Genomic DNA, 17,299 nt, shown 5'->3' with positions numbered 1-17,299 from the left:
AACTACAACAAAATAATACACCTTTGTTTTGAAAAGTCATATAGTGTTCCAGTGAATCATTTAATTATTTTAAAAGACAACAAAAAAGGAACAAAGTTATAAAAATGCATTTATTGCTAAGATGATCACAGATATTTCGAAATCACAGGTAAAAATATAAAATAATTTACTGTATATGTTGTAAAAAAAGAAGAGCTGAATCGATTTCAGCACAGAACATTAAAAAACATACTATAGCTTAACAGATATGTTGATTGGTCAAGCTATCGACAAGGTAGTTGTATGACAGAAATGCACATAACATTATAGGCTTGATAGTTTACATTGTCAACATGTGTGTAAGTTTGTATATATATATTACCGGTAATAGCATTGAAACCAGCGCCCTCAATAGTCAATTGATAATTTATGTGTAAATTTGATTAGGCACTTATCTATGGAATCCTATGGAATCTATGGTTTGTACAGATGCAGGGAGCTTTGCATGCGTAATGCACGCTGGCGTATAGGAAGATATTTGAGTGCTTATATTTACATTATCAACTCATTTTGGGGTCTCTGTATTAAGTTGGACCAGGAGACCTGTTTATCAACGACGATATAATTCCCAAGATGTCAAAGGTTGTAACGTCTTAATGATCATGTTTTTGGTGTCATTTATACCCTCATAGACTTCATTTTGACTTTGATAGTTTATACAGTAAAAGTTATAAACGTCTTGTTTTAAACATATCGTAAGCCATTTGGCACCTGAAGTAGAGTTAGAGAGGAATCGCTGATATCGTAGACATGTATATCTTAGGGTGAGTTAAGTCCGATAAACTCAGCATCGAAAGCTCGGTACCTGTTACCGATTTCAATGTCACGCATAATCTTTTCAGCTCTTGTATCTCTTTTCACCAAATCTGTAAGACAAAATGCGACATATAGTACTTTGTCTCGCCTTTGTAACAGTTGATCATTTTCTCTAAAATCAAGTGATATGCAACATGACGATAATTCAAAATATAATTTCAATGAAATGGCCATTAAATGCTGTTTTATTTACATAGCTACAGTAATTTGATAAACATTACATTATGAAATACATATTGTATCTGAAAAATTGTGAAAGGTAACAGCACAATGAATAAAACTAGTACACGCATACTTATATTCGATCAAGCTGACAAGCACAACCTTATCGGATTTACTATCAAACGATGTGATTTTATATATTGAGGTAACCCTGAATATAATATAGCTGTTGTAAAAGTAGGAGGGCTAGAGTAATATGTCAAGACACCGTAATGTGACCCAGAAATTATTAAAAATACCAAAGTTTTTATCCAGGAAGCAAATCTGCTCGAAAGAAGGCTCTCCCCCCAATCCCCGACCCCTCCCGAAAAAAAATGTGACTGTTATCATTCGATTTGACCAATAAGAGAAAAATTTACACTTACGTGAGGCAGGGACGGTTTCGATGGTATATGGCGTAATTATTTTCCGTGTATACAGTGTACATCCAGTTGTGGCCATATTCTGGATTAAATTCTCTACCACTTCAGCCACAGCACTGAGACTCATAGCGTTTCTGACGTAGATAATGACAAGTGTGACGTCATGATTGTACATCATCACCGTCTGTAAAGACAAAAAGTTGAACATTTCTACAAATCATTAAACCGTTTTTAGATAATAGTGCCAGATATGACACTGAGCCCTCTATCATATATCACAGAATTTGGTCTTTTTCGGATGCCTTTGCGTTCCATCAGCATTCCCAACCTCTATTGTTTAGTATCATTTTAGGAGTGCAAGCAAGAGAGGGAAACAAATAATGAAGTGAGCTCGATCAAAAGGTTTAATACCATGTCTTTGTTTAAAATATGTAATATGTGATAACATGAAACTCGAATAAGGCTATGGAAAGAAGTTACAGAAGTTTTCTAGGTAGGATTTCATCTATGAAACAGGAATTAGATGCACTTTATGAAGGCGAATACTTATAGTGAAGGCTATGGAAAGAAGTTACAGAAATATTCTATGTAGGATGTCATCTATGAAACAGGAATTAGATACACCTTATGAGCGTCTATTTGCATCCCATTTCGGTCGTTTTTGGAGTTAATTTGTCATTGTTTTTTTTTAATTTCATGGTTAAATGATACGGAAAATGATAATGCTTGGTATTAATAAACAAATTTATAAAATCAAATGTATAGGTGTGTTTTTTACCTGTACCTGATAATCATGCTTTAATGTTTAGTACAAAGTGTATGAAAATCCCATTATAAGTCCTACATGTATCTTGAGTGACTCTAAGGGAATTTCAGGATAGATTGGTGGAATTTATTTACGTTAGGGTGAATGAATGAATATAAAAACAGCGCCTCGTATTATAAGGCATAAAAGTCGCACTGATAGAAAAATACAGTATACGAAATGTTGTCTTCCTAAAGTCTATCTTGACGGGAAGTTTTATTTCTCTATATCGTTCCAACAAGAGTATTTGTCAGTAGATTGTGAATTTACTCTAGGTTGGTATTTTGGAACACTAATCCCATATCTAGATATGGTGGCCTCTTCCTATTTAGATGACTAAATAGAATCTAGTCCGGTAAACCTGCCTATATTACAAGTTGTTTTTTTTTAATTTATTTTTTTGCCTAATATATAGATTTTATATTAGGCAAAAACATGATAAAAAGCCTAATAATTTAGGCAGGGTTTAGCGGACTATCTAAGTATAAAGTAGAATCTATTCTGTGTCACTATAATTTGCGAGGTGTCACTTTTCGATATTTCATCTGTCGTCCTTTGACTTTGCGTGTCTTTCGTTTTAAGCTTGGAAAAAGCCATACTGTCGTTAATTGTGTGTCCTTCATATTAACGCACCAAACAACACACGCACTAAACACCCAGAACCCGTAGGTTGATCGTAATAAACGGATACGACTTCAGGTTTCCATTTCCGGACTTCCAAAACTTCCAAAAGTATATTTCAGTATCATTAATTTTAGATAAATCATCTACGTTTAGGTTATTTTTTTTATTTTAATTTAACATTACATGCAAGACTTTGAAGGATCGACATAGATGTTTCAACTTTACAAGACCATGAATAACTCATACTAGGATTTTTATGTGCAAGCCCGTCCTTTTTTTATAGAGCAAGTTCCTTCCCTTCTGTTGATAAATACCTTAAGCGGGATTTCCATGGGCGTTATGTCTACCTCGTCCTCAACCCAGAATGTGACCTCGCCCTTAGCGTGGATGGCATATGTCTCCTCTAGGATTGACATTAGAGGAGATGGGTTATCTTCTTTGGAATACAGCTCCTCGCTTTGGGCCTTATTGGGATTAGGTCGGTATATGCGATACCCATGAGGGGCTAAACAGAAAACAAGAAACCATAATTTATTAAACGGTACGATACACATGAGGGTCTGATAATAAAGACAGAAAATAAAAGACTACACAATTCAATTCGTTAAATAATCCAAGACACTACACAGCTTACTTAATTTAAATACATATACATGAAATAGAAAATAATTTGTTGATTAGGACAGACAAGAAAGACGTGAGTGACAAGATGTCAAAGACTTCAGATAATTCCAATATGATTTCGCCTTAATAAAAAAAACCCGAAAACATAGAAGCAAATCATACGAAGTAAGGCTACACATGGTATAAAATAGCATACCTAATTTAGCATACGCGGGAGCTTTATGAATACAGTGGTGGCTAGGCAGGAAGCAGGCCAACTCCTTACTCCACACTAAATCACGCGCAAAAAAGTTGGTGACGTTATAGTCGTCGTTGAGCATTGGATAAGGCATCCAGTGGATCATGTTACTACAGTGCATGTGTTTCCTCTCGTAAATATACCCTAAAACACAATCAATAACAAAATATGAAATACGTGAAAATTCGTTAGTATTTCAAAGATTTAATGACGTTTGAATGATTCACATAATATTTCAACACTCTCATGTGGAGATTCTTGGATTTTCCGAGCATTTACATTTTGTACTGGCCACAATGTCGTTGATTTCCGTTTTTAACATATACATGCTCAAATATAGGACTACGAAGTAAATTAGAGCTTGTCTGGAACAAATCTACCAACTCGACTTCTTTAGACACGGAAACTTACCTTCCAAACATGTTCCACAGTCGTTAAAGCAGCCTTCAATAGCTTCCTGTAGTTCAGAGGCGGGTTCATGGTAAATGTAATGGCGGTTCATATCCGCCCACACGAGTTCAGCCTCCGAGTTTCTGTGGGACACTGTCGACTGGCAGAAGGCCGTGCTACCGTCAGGCGTGCAAACATCATTTGGTGCTGAACGTTTACGCCTGCGGTTTAAGATTTCCGGTAACTGGTAACGGTATGTAGGTGACTGTTTAAGTGGAATGACGGCAAGGTTACAAGCTTCTACAGGATCGTCTGGGTCCACTATTCTTCCCTCTTTAATGATAAAGTAAATATGATAATTGGCTAATCACATTCAGACTTATTCAATTAGCAACTTTTTCTCTTCCCAAATATCACAAACGCCTTCGGCCAATTCCCATTTTTCTCTTTCGATTCTGCACCAATGTATTGATTTGTAATACTACATTTCAGCGAGTCTTACAGGCCGCCTCGAATGTAAAATGAAAATATTTCCAAATTTGGAAATTTAAAAGATTGAAGGCAGAAATAATTCATGATCCATTTTTTTTTATTTTATTTTATTTTATTTTTTTGCAATTTTAAGGTGTAGAAGTTATACATGATCTATAAATGTTTAAGTAAGCAAAACCTACCAATTGCTGCTGTGTGTAGAGTTTCAAGGAAATTATCGTAGGCATGAAAGTCCATTTCCGGATATGGAATGAGGGTGTCAGACTCAACCCACACCTCAAACAAGTCCCGCATGTCAACGAATACGCTATCGGAGTAGAGTCCAAGGCCCATGGCTTCCTCGTGCAGGTGGAAAAGAGGAGCACATGTTTTGATTATTTCCTCCAATAGAAATGCTGAATTGTAATTCGAAGACGTATTATCAGCAAACTTCAGCTGCATTGCAACGCCTAAGGTGTGGGTATTGTAACGGTCATCTGTCGCCTGACTAAACAAAGATGGCTGTTCTGGATCGGCAAGGTAAGCCCTAACGACCTCAAGCTCTATCAGTTCTCCTGCCATAAATAGAAAATAACCTTTATATCCAAAATATCTCATATGTATTTAAGTGTGTAGTTTGTTTAGGGTTTCATTTCCATCATTAATATTGACGGTCCATCATTTGTAGCTAAACTATTATATTGACATACCATTATCGGTGTCACGGTTGAGCTGCGCCAAGAGACTGGAGTAGCACGTGGGAATACTAGGATGAAGACGGAAATACTGGAATGTGTCATCTGCTGACATGAACTGATGCAGGAAAGCACCCTCGGACAACTCGATATGACCCTTAAATAGGAAAAAATAAGTATGACCTATACCTAGCTACTGTTGTAGCGGAAAAGATATCACCTTCTGACTGACTTTTCCGCTACTGCAAGGTCCCTCTATAAAGGTGTGGGAAACCAAATCAGGTACGACCGACCATCGATTATGTCTTGTCAAAAACTATTCCGATCAAACATGGCTTTGACACATACCTGGATGATAGCGGCGGCAGTTTACAAAATGTCGGTCGATTTTAGCCGAGAAATCCTCAACATTAGATTCAAATGCATCTACCTGATTAAATAATGGTGATAAAGTTAAAAACTCGACGTCTACAGCTAGAATAACATCCCCTACTAACATCCAGGTATGTGTCAAAGCCGTGTTTGATCGGAATAGTTTTTGACAAGACATAATCGATGGTCGGTCGTACCTGATTTGGTTTCCCACACCTTTATAGAGGGACCTTGCAGTAGCGGAAAAGTCAGTCAGAAGGTGATATCTTTTCCGCTACAACAGAAGCTAACCTATACCGTATAAATGTTTCTTTCAAAATGCAACGTACTATGCCATATTAGCATCAGAATAATGAAGCATTTTAGCTTTTAAAACCTCTTCGTGAGAAGTGCGTCCATACCCGTCCTTTCCCGTAGAACAATGGATAATTTTCCTTGTCATCGTCGGTAAACTCCGGTGGAAAGTCGTAGTCAGTAGCCAAATACGTTGGTGGATCTACGGCTATGAACGTGGCAATATCGAAAGCTGTCGTCTTGGCAGCTGTCCCCTTCATCTTCTTCACGGCTATCTCCAGCCTGTCGCCTAAATACAATATTCTTATTGTTTAGTCTACACCTTTTATTCAAGGAAACAAAAAAAAAAAAAAAAAATTAAAAAAAAATTAAAAAAAAAAAAAAAAATGCGCACAGACCATTTTAGAAAACACCGTATTTAACATCTGTACGTTTGATAGACATGGAGACTAAACTTATTCAGACTCCCTATATTGCCCGTTGCAAGTTTTTAAACCCATCAACTATTGTCAGATGTCAACTGAATCGAAAATGGCTGACATTATGATGAGTGTGACTGCTTTATACGCGTTTGATAGCAATATTAATTAACTTTTGAGATACTGAATCTGTAATGATATAAATATCAATAACTATATGAATAACCTACCAAATACTTTCTAGAGTTACCTACCTTGATGTGAGACGAAGTCTGCTCCAGCACAGAGGGCGTAATGGCCGACCTCCTCTAAGTTACTGGCGGTATTTGTAGAGACAAGTTGTACCACCACCGCTCGGCCCTCAGTGTGTAGACGACTATAGGACACGTCACCACTTGTGGCGTCCGCATAGGGTTCGTCCCAAGCCTTCACCACCTTCAGTGTGTCTACAAGGAGAATGTGAATCTGTTGCTAAACCAAGCCAAAAATGTACTGTTCCCTACTGGAAACATGTATCTTTCGACAAAGCAAACTATAAACAAAACTGCATTGGGACCTAAACGGTGTTTATTGTTCAATTCTTCAAGATGCTCAGACATATGAAAATATCCACACAATCTTTAATCTACTATTAAGCCTGGGAATTTTCATAAATTAATGATAATATTGAAGTCCTTCAATACTTTGTTAAATTCTACTTTTAATTTGATAACGTTGATAAACGAGAACCAGTCGTGATACATCATTAAATTTGATAGTAATGACATATGTTCTCAGCCGATAGATGCGTGCACAAACCATTCGCACCGTTATTTCTTGATGGCAGTTATCAATGATACCAGGTAAGAATATCATACCTGTTACTGGATACGTGTATATAGATGTCTTGACCCTTACCTGTACTTGTTAGGTTAAATCTGACAAACGTCTGCAGTGTGTTTATCACCTTATACATTCGGTAACTCATCGTCCTCGCTGCACATCTGTAACAAGATAAACAAAATATGCCATAGGAAAATAAAATATAACAAGAAACATGTGCTGAAACAATCACTAACGTTGCATCCTTTGAATTCGACTGTCCTTGTTACTTGAACAATACCTAGATAAATATGTTACTAGTACCTACCTTTGAGTAAGAGCATTTCCAACGATGCCGGTCCGACAGTCTATACACGCCTGACCCACAGATCCACACCAAGCCGAGGTCCTCTCGTGATTTTCGAACTCCACATTGGTTCCCATGTACTGGGTTAGTCTATGACCAACAATAAAAGTATATGTTTGGCTGTATGCTGAATCACAAACTATGTTGCATTATCAACTAAGTAATAAAGCTCCTTCTATAATCTAAAGTTCAGTTTTGCTTTTTCTGTTAGTAGAGAAGCAATATAAAACACACAGACGCCTAGATATAATATTTACGCTCTAATATCTTACAAATAAACTAAGTGGAAAATTATTTGGAAACAACAGCGTTCTTCACTTCATCAACTATGCCAAACAAGTGTAGTTTACTCCAAAGAGACAAACAGTTGGTCACAGTGGGGCCATTCAGAAAATTTAAGTCTTACCTGCCAAAATCAACAGTATTTTCTCTCAGAATAGGAACATCGGGATCTCCCACCACGCTCCCTGCATCTGTGGCCCAGGAAGGAAACATCGAGCCACTGGGAACACTGGCGAAAGCACTGCAGTCAGTAGGGATAATGGTAGGTTCTGATGAAAATAAAGAAAATACAGACGGGATGTCAGGATTGGTTGGCGAATTGAAAAAGGAAAACTGTCAAAATAAATGTACTTTAGATATCGGTGAAATACAGCTGGGAGTCTCCTGCCACAAAGTTACTATCCATAGATACTAGCAAACTGATTCGATATGGCAATATGGTAATTATTATGAAGTTAAAAAATAATGTGTGATTTAACCTATTCTAGTTAATTACAATTTTCGGGCAAAAGACATGAATGTGTAGCAGTTAACACATAACTTGACATAGGTGGATATTGCATGTAGATTGTGTTAAAGCCACTCTGTCCTTACCGGTTGCCTCCCCAAGTTTAGCCATTGCGTATATATGGAAGGTAGCGCTGGTCATACCGCCCGTGTAGCCGTCAACTGAGAACTGTGGTGTGGTATCCTGTCGGCCAGTCATAAAGATATGGACCGAGTCCATCATCAGCACCACGCCCACATCACGCTGGATCACCTACAGACGAAAGAAAGCGCCACTCAACATACGAAGTACTTCGAAACATGGAGGCTAGAATCCTTTATTCTGAACAACAACCACATACATTGTAACCGACAGTAGAGCAATTTTAACCAATACGACTTGTCTGGCAAATAGTACGTTGGGGTCTTCTTAACGATGTCAGAACACTCAATGTTTCATTGGGTTTGTTGGGGTTTTTTTCAAGAAAATCCTTTTCTTTCATTTAAAATCTTGTTTTATACATGTTATATGTTTGAGCTTTGTTTGAACGTTGATGAATCGTTGAAATGTCTATAGCATTGTATTGTTCAGAACACAGCAAAGGATATTATTTCACCGCATGCGACTTAAGTAGCAAGTTTCATATGTAACTAACTATGAATCGCAAGTTAATTATCATGACTGTCAGTGTATAGCGTTATTTACCGAGAACATGGAAGCACACATGTTGATTGCAGTATCAGCAATGTCCCGGATGTCCCCCAGTACTCCTGGTCGGAACTTTAAGGTGGCTCCCGTACCACTTCTGGCGTAAATGTCCTGGATCTTGGTGCTTCCGGCTACATCAGAGTTTGTCTTAAATGCTGAGTTAACGTAGACCTGAACATATTCAACACAGAGTAGTATAGAGTAATTCCCTGGTGGAACTTATAAGTAATGACAATAGATTTTGTAGGACTAATATCAACAAAACTTAATGTCACAATTTGTATGGAAAGGTGGAAATATCAAACAGTTGTCTTATTTCAGCGAATATCAACCTCAACAAAAAAACAAACGTTAACCAATCAAAGTCTGGAATAAGCTATGTTTGATGTTACAATCGTTGGTATGAGGGCTAGAGTCCAGTCATACGGGATTGCCTACCGGTAGATCTTGTTTTCTCAGACTCGTTATAGTCGCTTGTAGGCATGTGATGAAAGTTGGGTGGGTCCGGAAGTAGAATGAAGTAGCCGACCGGAAGTGTTCCACCAGAACACTCAGAGAGAGTGCTTTCTGGTCCATGGAGTCATCCGACTGGAACAAGTAGGAACCTAAGGAGACAAGAACATATATACTGTTGTTTCGGTATTACCTCGGAACAAATAAAAAAAATAATGCTACAAAATTTCAAAAAAAAGAGTTGTTTTTGCAATGATTAAAATCTTATATCATAATTTGATATTATCCAAATGTTTCCTCTACCTGTGTCTTTCGGGTCGGCATATTCGCTAGCACCGGTCACGGTGGAGGGGTCTATCGCCGTGAATGCTTCCCCGGAGTCAAACTGGATCGCTGAAACACAGTCAAACATATGATCAGTCTGGTGGGTATTTCTTTCACCAGCTACTCCTTATGATGTGTTGGTATTCGTTTGTTATACTAATCAGTGAAAAATATATTAGATAAAACCGATTACATTCTGTTCCAATGAATAATGAAAAACTAAAGTATCGCCATAAGAATTGTCCTGTATTCAACTGAATATTTCCGTGTCAAAATTTCTTTAGTCTCTGTACAAAATATAGTGTACATAGAGAAACATATTTACAACATTCAACAAATGCAATATAGAAGGAGGAGAAATTATATAACTTTTTAAAGAGAACTTTAATAATTTTACTTAAATATTTCAATGTTTTGATTTTTGTAGAGTTCTTTAGCTGTGAAAATCTAATAATATTTGGTATCATGTAATAGTGTCATATTTATCATATGATTTTTGTCAAGTTGTACTGCTGTTATATCCTATTTAATAACCGGAAGACGAGAGGACACTGATCTAATATTGTCTTATTCGAAGACTTCAATATGAACTGTGAGTGGGATATATGCCAGAATTTTGAAATTACCGTCTACGTAAAAGACGTGATCCTGACGCTTTAGAAAAAAATATAAATTGTGGGACCTTTCTTTCTACCTGTAAGGATTGGCCAATTCACAAGTAAAGTGCAAAGGTAGGATCTACTTAGTCGATGACACATGTGGATAGGTCGAGCACTTTCTGATGAAGGCATTCAACAACAGTAATAGTATGTGTGGTCATTTTGATTGTGATTATAAATAAATAAATAAATGAGCAACTGTATTTTCGTGTGAATAAATCAATCAATAATTATGTCATATAAGTAAAGGTAAAGAAAGATGTAAATATAAACTGGGGCATTGACCATAGAATTTGATCTACACATTGTACATATTTAAAATGGTTTATATGTATTGAAAAAGTATTTCTGAATGACGCCTAATGTCTGGTAATTGCCAACGATCTTTAACATCACCAAATTATATCCGTGTTCGTCTTTAAAACTGCTATGCTTTAAAATCCATCCGTTCATTTATTGATTTACTTATTTTTGTATCTATTTACTAACCGACCAAACCAGTGGAGCGTAACGGCCTATCCCATGACCATACAACCAGAACGTGTTTAAATCTCACTTAACCTAAACAAGGAGTTACTAGTATGGTCACTTTCTGGCTCTATCAAATTCAAAATACACGTTGTCATGGTTGTCGTTTAGACTTTTGACTGAGAACATGAAAAGTGGAATGATATAACTCGATTTAGTAGAGTTTAGAAGAAATCAATAATTAATTGTAGACATGGGGTAAATACTTATATATACATTAGCAACACAGATCTAAAGTAAATATATCAATACGCTATCAGTTAGTAATGGCATATCCAATATTTGGATTGTATTGGCACAAATATGGCAACCGAATATTTACATACGAGTCATTGACAACAAAAATACTGGGGAGTTCTGAGATAAAAAAAACACACTAGAAAATGAAGTGAATATTACTGCACACTAAAATAAAAGAATAAAATAGAGGATATTACTTAGCAATAGTGAGACTTAATGAGACTTCTTTTCATGCAGTACAACAGGCGAGGACCATAACAGAACCATACAGGCCAAAATCCCACACCAGGACTGTCGTTAATAATGACACTGATAGTAGTAGGAAAACAGTGGAAATACAGAAAGCAAACATCGCGCGCCCTAAAGGCGATATCGACAGATCAACAGGTACAAAACCACAAGAGATTCGTCAATATAGCGATGTTGTATCATGTTGGTACGATACCTGTGCACTTTCCTTCATCAATGTGTCAAACGATGTCAGAACGTAGCAAAATTCTCGTTAGTGAGTTGCAAACTTCTAGGCATAGCGGGCCAGATTTAGCTGACAAATTCGTAGGTCCTCTAAAAGAAAGGTTAGTCGTTTCTACATACATGGAATGAACAGGAAAGTAGCGTCTGAGTTGGCCATAAGAGATTTCCTAGACAAAGCCGGTGTCCGTGTTACTCACTTAAGGTATTTTGAAAGTCGTTGGAAGTCGACTGCATCTGCACAGTTGAACATCCTTGCAGATGATACCCCTACAGTGACGGCAAGGGATTTCTGGCCAAGCGGAATCGGCATGAGGGAATGGATCCCGAGACAAGTCTTTCTTAACCAAATTAATGATGGTTGACAAACTTAATATCATGTGTTGGAATATCGACGGTGTGATGGCGGGTACTCATTATCTGCTAGAATGCCTTTATAAATTCCAAGTGGACATTTGTGGTATATCTGAACATTGGATTAGAGAATATAATTTGTCATTTTTTGATACATTTAGACAATGCGGTTATACGCCTATAGTTAAACCTGTGTATGAAACTGACCCGTTTCGTTACAAATGTAATATTAGGGGAGGTGTAGCAATTCTTTGTAAATCTGATAAATTAATATTGACAGAATTAACTATCGATAGTCCTAGAATAGTAGGCGTGGAAATCCAAACACCTAACAAAGAGTTTCTGTATTGTTTTTCAGTTTATATGCCAGCATCCTCTCGATCTATTGAAGTATTCATTGAGCATACTGAACTACTAGAGTCGTTGGTATAAGTGAATTCTCCGAAAGGAAGAGTTATTATTATTTGTGACCTTAATGTTAAAATTAGAGGAGACCGATGTAACTTCGATAGTAATGAAAGGTCATCTGTGTTCCAATCATTTTTAGATAGAACCAATATGTTATCTGTAAATGTCCAGGAAAATTGCCTCGGACCTGAGCATATTTTTATCCTGTAACAGGGAAATGTACGACGATCGATCATATCCTAATCCAGACAAGTTTTGAAGATCTAGTAAATTATTGTGAAGTACTGGATGATGACTCTCACAAGTTATCAGAACATCGTCCAGGTATATGTTCTTTATCTTAACCGGTCTCGGCACCGTTAAACGCTAGGTCGGGTTATGTTAAATACAATTGGGAGAAGGCAAGAATCAATAATTGTTTGAAGAAATATAATGAATGTCACAGCGAATATCTAGTTTCAGTTACTATACCCACTTCAGGAACAATTGAAAATATTGAAACTTTCTATATCAGTATTGAACGTTCTTTTAAGTGTGCCGCAAATAAAACAATGCAAACAAGTAAATTAAAAAAAAATGAAACCATATTGGAGTAAGGAGTTATCATAATGGCACAATATTGTGACATATAAAAGGAAACTTTGGATTGCGAATGGTAGGCCAAGGTCAGAAGACGTTAGTTTCTTAAGCTATAAAGAAAGCAAATGTACTTTCCGTAGGCACTTACGAATTGCATTCGATAAGTATATGTCAACACAGTTTTCTGAACTTAATAAATTTGGCGAGTTAAATCAAACTTTATTTTGGCAACTTTACAATAGAAAAGCACGGAAAACAACGCATACTATATATAACAGAATTGAAATATAATGGAAAAACTCTTAGAGAACCTTCTGATATACTAGGTGCGTTGCATTAAAATTTTAGCACAATATTTAAAGACAATCATAGTGATTTATTTAATGTTGAATTCGCAAACTTTATCAATACAAAAGTCTAATGTCAAAGCTGAGAAGGACTGTTTTTTCGATGCCGCTGTTACCAGTGTTGAAATATCTAATTTATGTAAAAAAAACTAAACACCAACAGGGCTGGAGGGCATGATGACATAGTTTACGAACACTTTAAACATGGTGGCAAAATGTTTGATTATATTGCATGTTTATTTAATATGATCATAGATAACGAGTATGTACCTAACCATTGGAAAAAAGGTTTCATTATTACCTCATATAAGGGCCAAGGAAAGCCAAAAGAAAATCCGGACAGTTATAGGGGCATTACATTATTACCAGTGATTTTTAAGTTGTTTAAGATGATAGTTTCGGACAGAATAAGCTCTGTTTTATGTTCGAAGAGCTTTCCAAACAGACAACAGTCCGCGTACCAAAGCCAGTTATGTAGTCTATGTACATACTTTAATTTACATGAATGCATTAATTACAATTTAGAACACAATTCAAATGCAAGTTATGTAGCATTTTTAGACAGCAACAAGGTGTTTGAGAATGTGTGGCACGCCGGTTTGCTCTACAAAATTCATGAAATGGAGCTTATAGGCAAAGTATGGGTTATCCTCAAGGAAATGTATACCAATGTTAAGAGTTGTGTAATGTATAAAAATTTGATGTCCAAAAGTGTTTTAATGGAGAGAGAAATTTTACAAGGGGGGTCGCTCTCTTCCAAAATTTATCTGATTTTCATAAATGAATCATTAAAGGAAATAGAAAAATGTGGTAAAGGCACATTGATTGTTAATATACTCACTCCAGCAGATGCTTTGTGTCTTTAAAGTACAAGTTATCAAAGTTTGCAAGACATGGTAAACATATTTGAAAATTATAGTAGGAAGTGGCGGTTTACGTTCTCTTCAACTAAAAGAAATATTATGATTTTTTCCAATAAACGCACAAAGTATAATGTATCTAATATTTTACTTTACAATTGTGTTCTACCAGTAGTTACTGAAATCAAACACGTTGGTATATTGTTTAATCACTATAGAAAAAGTGTCAAAAGAACTAAAAGGGCATGTTGTAAGTTAAAAACTGGTATTATGTCATTTCTAAAGTCAGGTGCTCATCCTAATCCTCTTAACCCTGCAACTACACTGTATTGCCAAATTAGTCAAAATTAAGATCTATCCATATGCTCTATTCGGATGTGAGTTGTGGCGTCTTAATAACTCAGGGATAAATATGCTAGAACGAACGCAGAATTTTATTGTCAAATGTGTTCAAGTCTTTAGGATGAATACCAGGACTGACATGTGTGTTTCATTGCTCGGGTGGGTTACCATTGAATCGTATACTGACATAAGAAAATTATTGTTTGTAAGAAGAATTATTGCCATGGATAGTGGATTCTTGATTCACAAAATTTTTGTCACCAGATTTTTTACGTATTTTTTGAATGCAGAAAAACAACAAGGTTTCATACCAGACATCATAAGTATATTTCGAAATACTCATTGTATGATTCTTTTACTAATTATATTAAATCTGGTACTTCTCCTAGTAAAAAATATTGGCGAAAACTTGTTTATAAAAATGTTTACAAATTTGATGAAAGATCGCGTCTAGAACGTATGTCAAATGATAAAGTTTTATTAGATTCAAATATATTCACCCTAAAAATAGGTTGCACTTTCTTTGGGAACTCGCTGTAAAGTTCCCACAGTATAATAATCATGTACATTGTATTTTGAATGTTTGTGTAAACTCACGAATATCAAATTGTATAGAATTATGTCAATATTGTGGAATACTTTTTAATGATCATGTTAGCCATATTATTTTGCATTGTGATAAAAATAGCGAAATTCGTGACGAGTACTGGTGTTTTTTGGTGAATAATTTTGGATTAGAATTCATGTCGTCGCTTCACAATTTAACAGATTTTGATTTATGTAACACCTTGTTGGGTAAAGAATTTGCCTATAATTTCTCAAACAGTGCCTTAGAGGAGTTTAGATTAGGAAATGTATCTTTTTTGTATAGACTCCTGAAAGCATGCGATCCTTATTGCTTTGAATAATCTCAACTAATTACTAATTATTAGACTTGAACTTGTACATATTTTGTAAATATCTATTTGCTTGTTTTGTTTCTTGTTTTCATGTTAAATGTCATTCTTTATGTAATCTTCAATTTTGGAGGAAATAAAGATAATAATAGTGTCAACTTAAACAAAAAGGTTGAAATGGAAAATAGCTTTCAAAATTGCACTTATATATATATATTATTCTAGCCATAATGTCGAAAGTCGCCTACCTGTTCAAGCGAGTATGTATGAATTGGTGGTTTATAACTTGAATTTCAGTCATTTATAGCTTTAAAGAACACTAAAATGTCGAATAATATCTAATTTTTATTTATTTTGTTTTTTTTTATTATTATAAGGTACACACCCAACACAGATGCAGATTTTATGCATAAATGAAATCATGTATGGAGAAAGCGAACAATAGGTTTGTAAATAGAACCCGGAAGTTGTGCCAGTAACGGTAAACATGATGATGATTGGTGTGTTGTCGGGTAAGTAGAGCAGAACTACCAGTATATCCTTAGCAATGCGGGTTGTTTATAGATAGTGATTCTCTGAATACTGAATACAAAAAGTAAACTCATCTGAATTTGTATTGACATGGATATTGGTTTGAAGACTATTAATTTTGAAAATAAATATCATTAAATACATCTGTCATATGTACGGCGGCGTATTAGGGCCACTATGTAAGCAAACTTTTTTTTATATTAAATCATAAAATCGATTTCAACAATATTTTTTAAATAAAATTATCAAATTATCGTTGAGACTTAGACATAGTTTCCTTGACAGTTATAGTCGATAAGACAAAGGACGCCGCCTCTCCCGAGCTCCTGGTTATTTCTTTCTGAAGTCTTTTTAAAACTCAAATGTAAATCGTTGTTATATTGGTGTTCACCTTTTTACCTGCAACCCCTAATATATTGATCAATTGAAAGAAACTGGTTTTGAAATAATTTGCCACGGATTACGAGCTTTTGTGGCTATAGATGGATATAAATGACTAAAACTTTGTTGGCAAATTCTATTGTAGATTGGGAAAGTGTCAAGTTTGTTGCGTCTTATAGAAATATACGCCATAGAGAATTGAGAAGAATTGTATCGGTCTGCCACAGATTTACGCAATAGAAGAAACATTATTGGATTATCGTGTGTGACTGAACGTGTGCTGCCGAAGCCATCAGGTTTAACACCACAATTATTATTACTGCAAAGGTACGCCAATTATACGTGTGTCACGTGAATGAATGAATGCCAAGCTATATTTCTTTTTGATTGTACATTTGAACGAAAGCCTTGAAAATAAACAAATATCGATAAAAATATCTAGAAACCTTAAACTGTCAGGCAAAATCAATTTCAATATTTTACATATATGTCTGATTTAAAGGTCTGTTCGTCAAATGCGTGTATGTATATAAAGCTAGCCATGTTATAAAGGTATAATAGTATCGATTTGTCTTTAAATCAAATCGTTACAGTCCAAATCACAGACAGTAGTTAGTAAGCTACAGTAATGTACATTACTTACATTGGCACTGTATTTCTCCGTATAAGAATCCAAATACCATGAGATACAGCATCAGACACGGGAACATTTTCTCAGGTCGGTCCATGCTCATCAAAACATAGTCCCGTTATAACATCCTGGGTAGAGGCGTTCCACCTGATTTGATACCAATGACTCCACATTATTATCACGTACGTCAGATCTTACTGGACATGCTAGGGCCTGCTGTACAGGTAGCTATAGATATACAACAACCTGTCAACATTGTATGGGGCTGTGATTCAGGGA

The 17,299-nt window shown here is 35.8% G+C and overlaps 1 protein-coding gene across 1 annotated transcript; it reads right to left on the bottom strand.

Annotated features, from left to right (window-relative positions):
- Nucleotides 1-92: 92 nt before the first annotated feature.
- On the bottom strand, nt 93-17,193 carry LOC138323414 (uncharacterized). Its single transcript, XM_069268018.1, has 17 exons — nt 17,033-17,193; nt 9,773-9,862; nt 9,455-9,621; nt 9,014-9,187; nt 8,416-8,581; nt 7,946-8,090; nt 7,501-7,629; nt 7,269-7,354; nt 6,626-6,817; nt 6,060-6,241; nt 5,302-5,443; nt 4,795-5,166; nt 4,142-4,453; nt 3,689-3,874; nt 3,183-3,373; nt 1,443-1,623; nt 93-905 (listed from the first exon to the last, which is right to left on the bottom strand). Exons 1-17 carry the CDS (start codon nt 17,121-17,123, stop codon nt 799-801), a joined length of 2,913 nt encoding a protein of 970 aa, XP_069124119.1. The 5' UTR covers nt 17,124-17,193; the 3' UTR covers nt 93-798.
- Between the last annotated feature and the right edge of the window lie 106 nt (nt 17,194-17,299).

The sequence above is a fragment of the Argopecten irradians genome, chromosome 5 (assembly GCF_041381155.1).
Source record: "Argopecten irradians isolate NY chromosome 5, Ai_NY, whole genome shotgun sequence".
In the NCBI taxonomy this organism is placed as follows: domain Eukaryota; kingdom Metazoa; phylum Mollusca; class Bivalvia; order Pectinida; family Pectinidae; genus Argopecten; species Argopecten irradians.
This window is presented reverse-complemented; position numbering and strand designations above follow the sequence as displayed.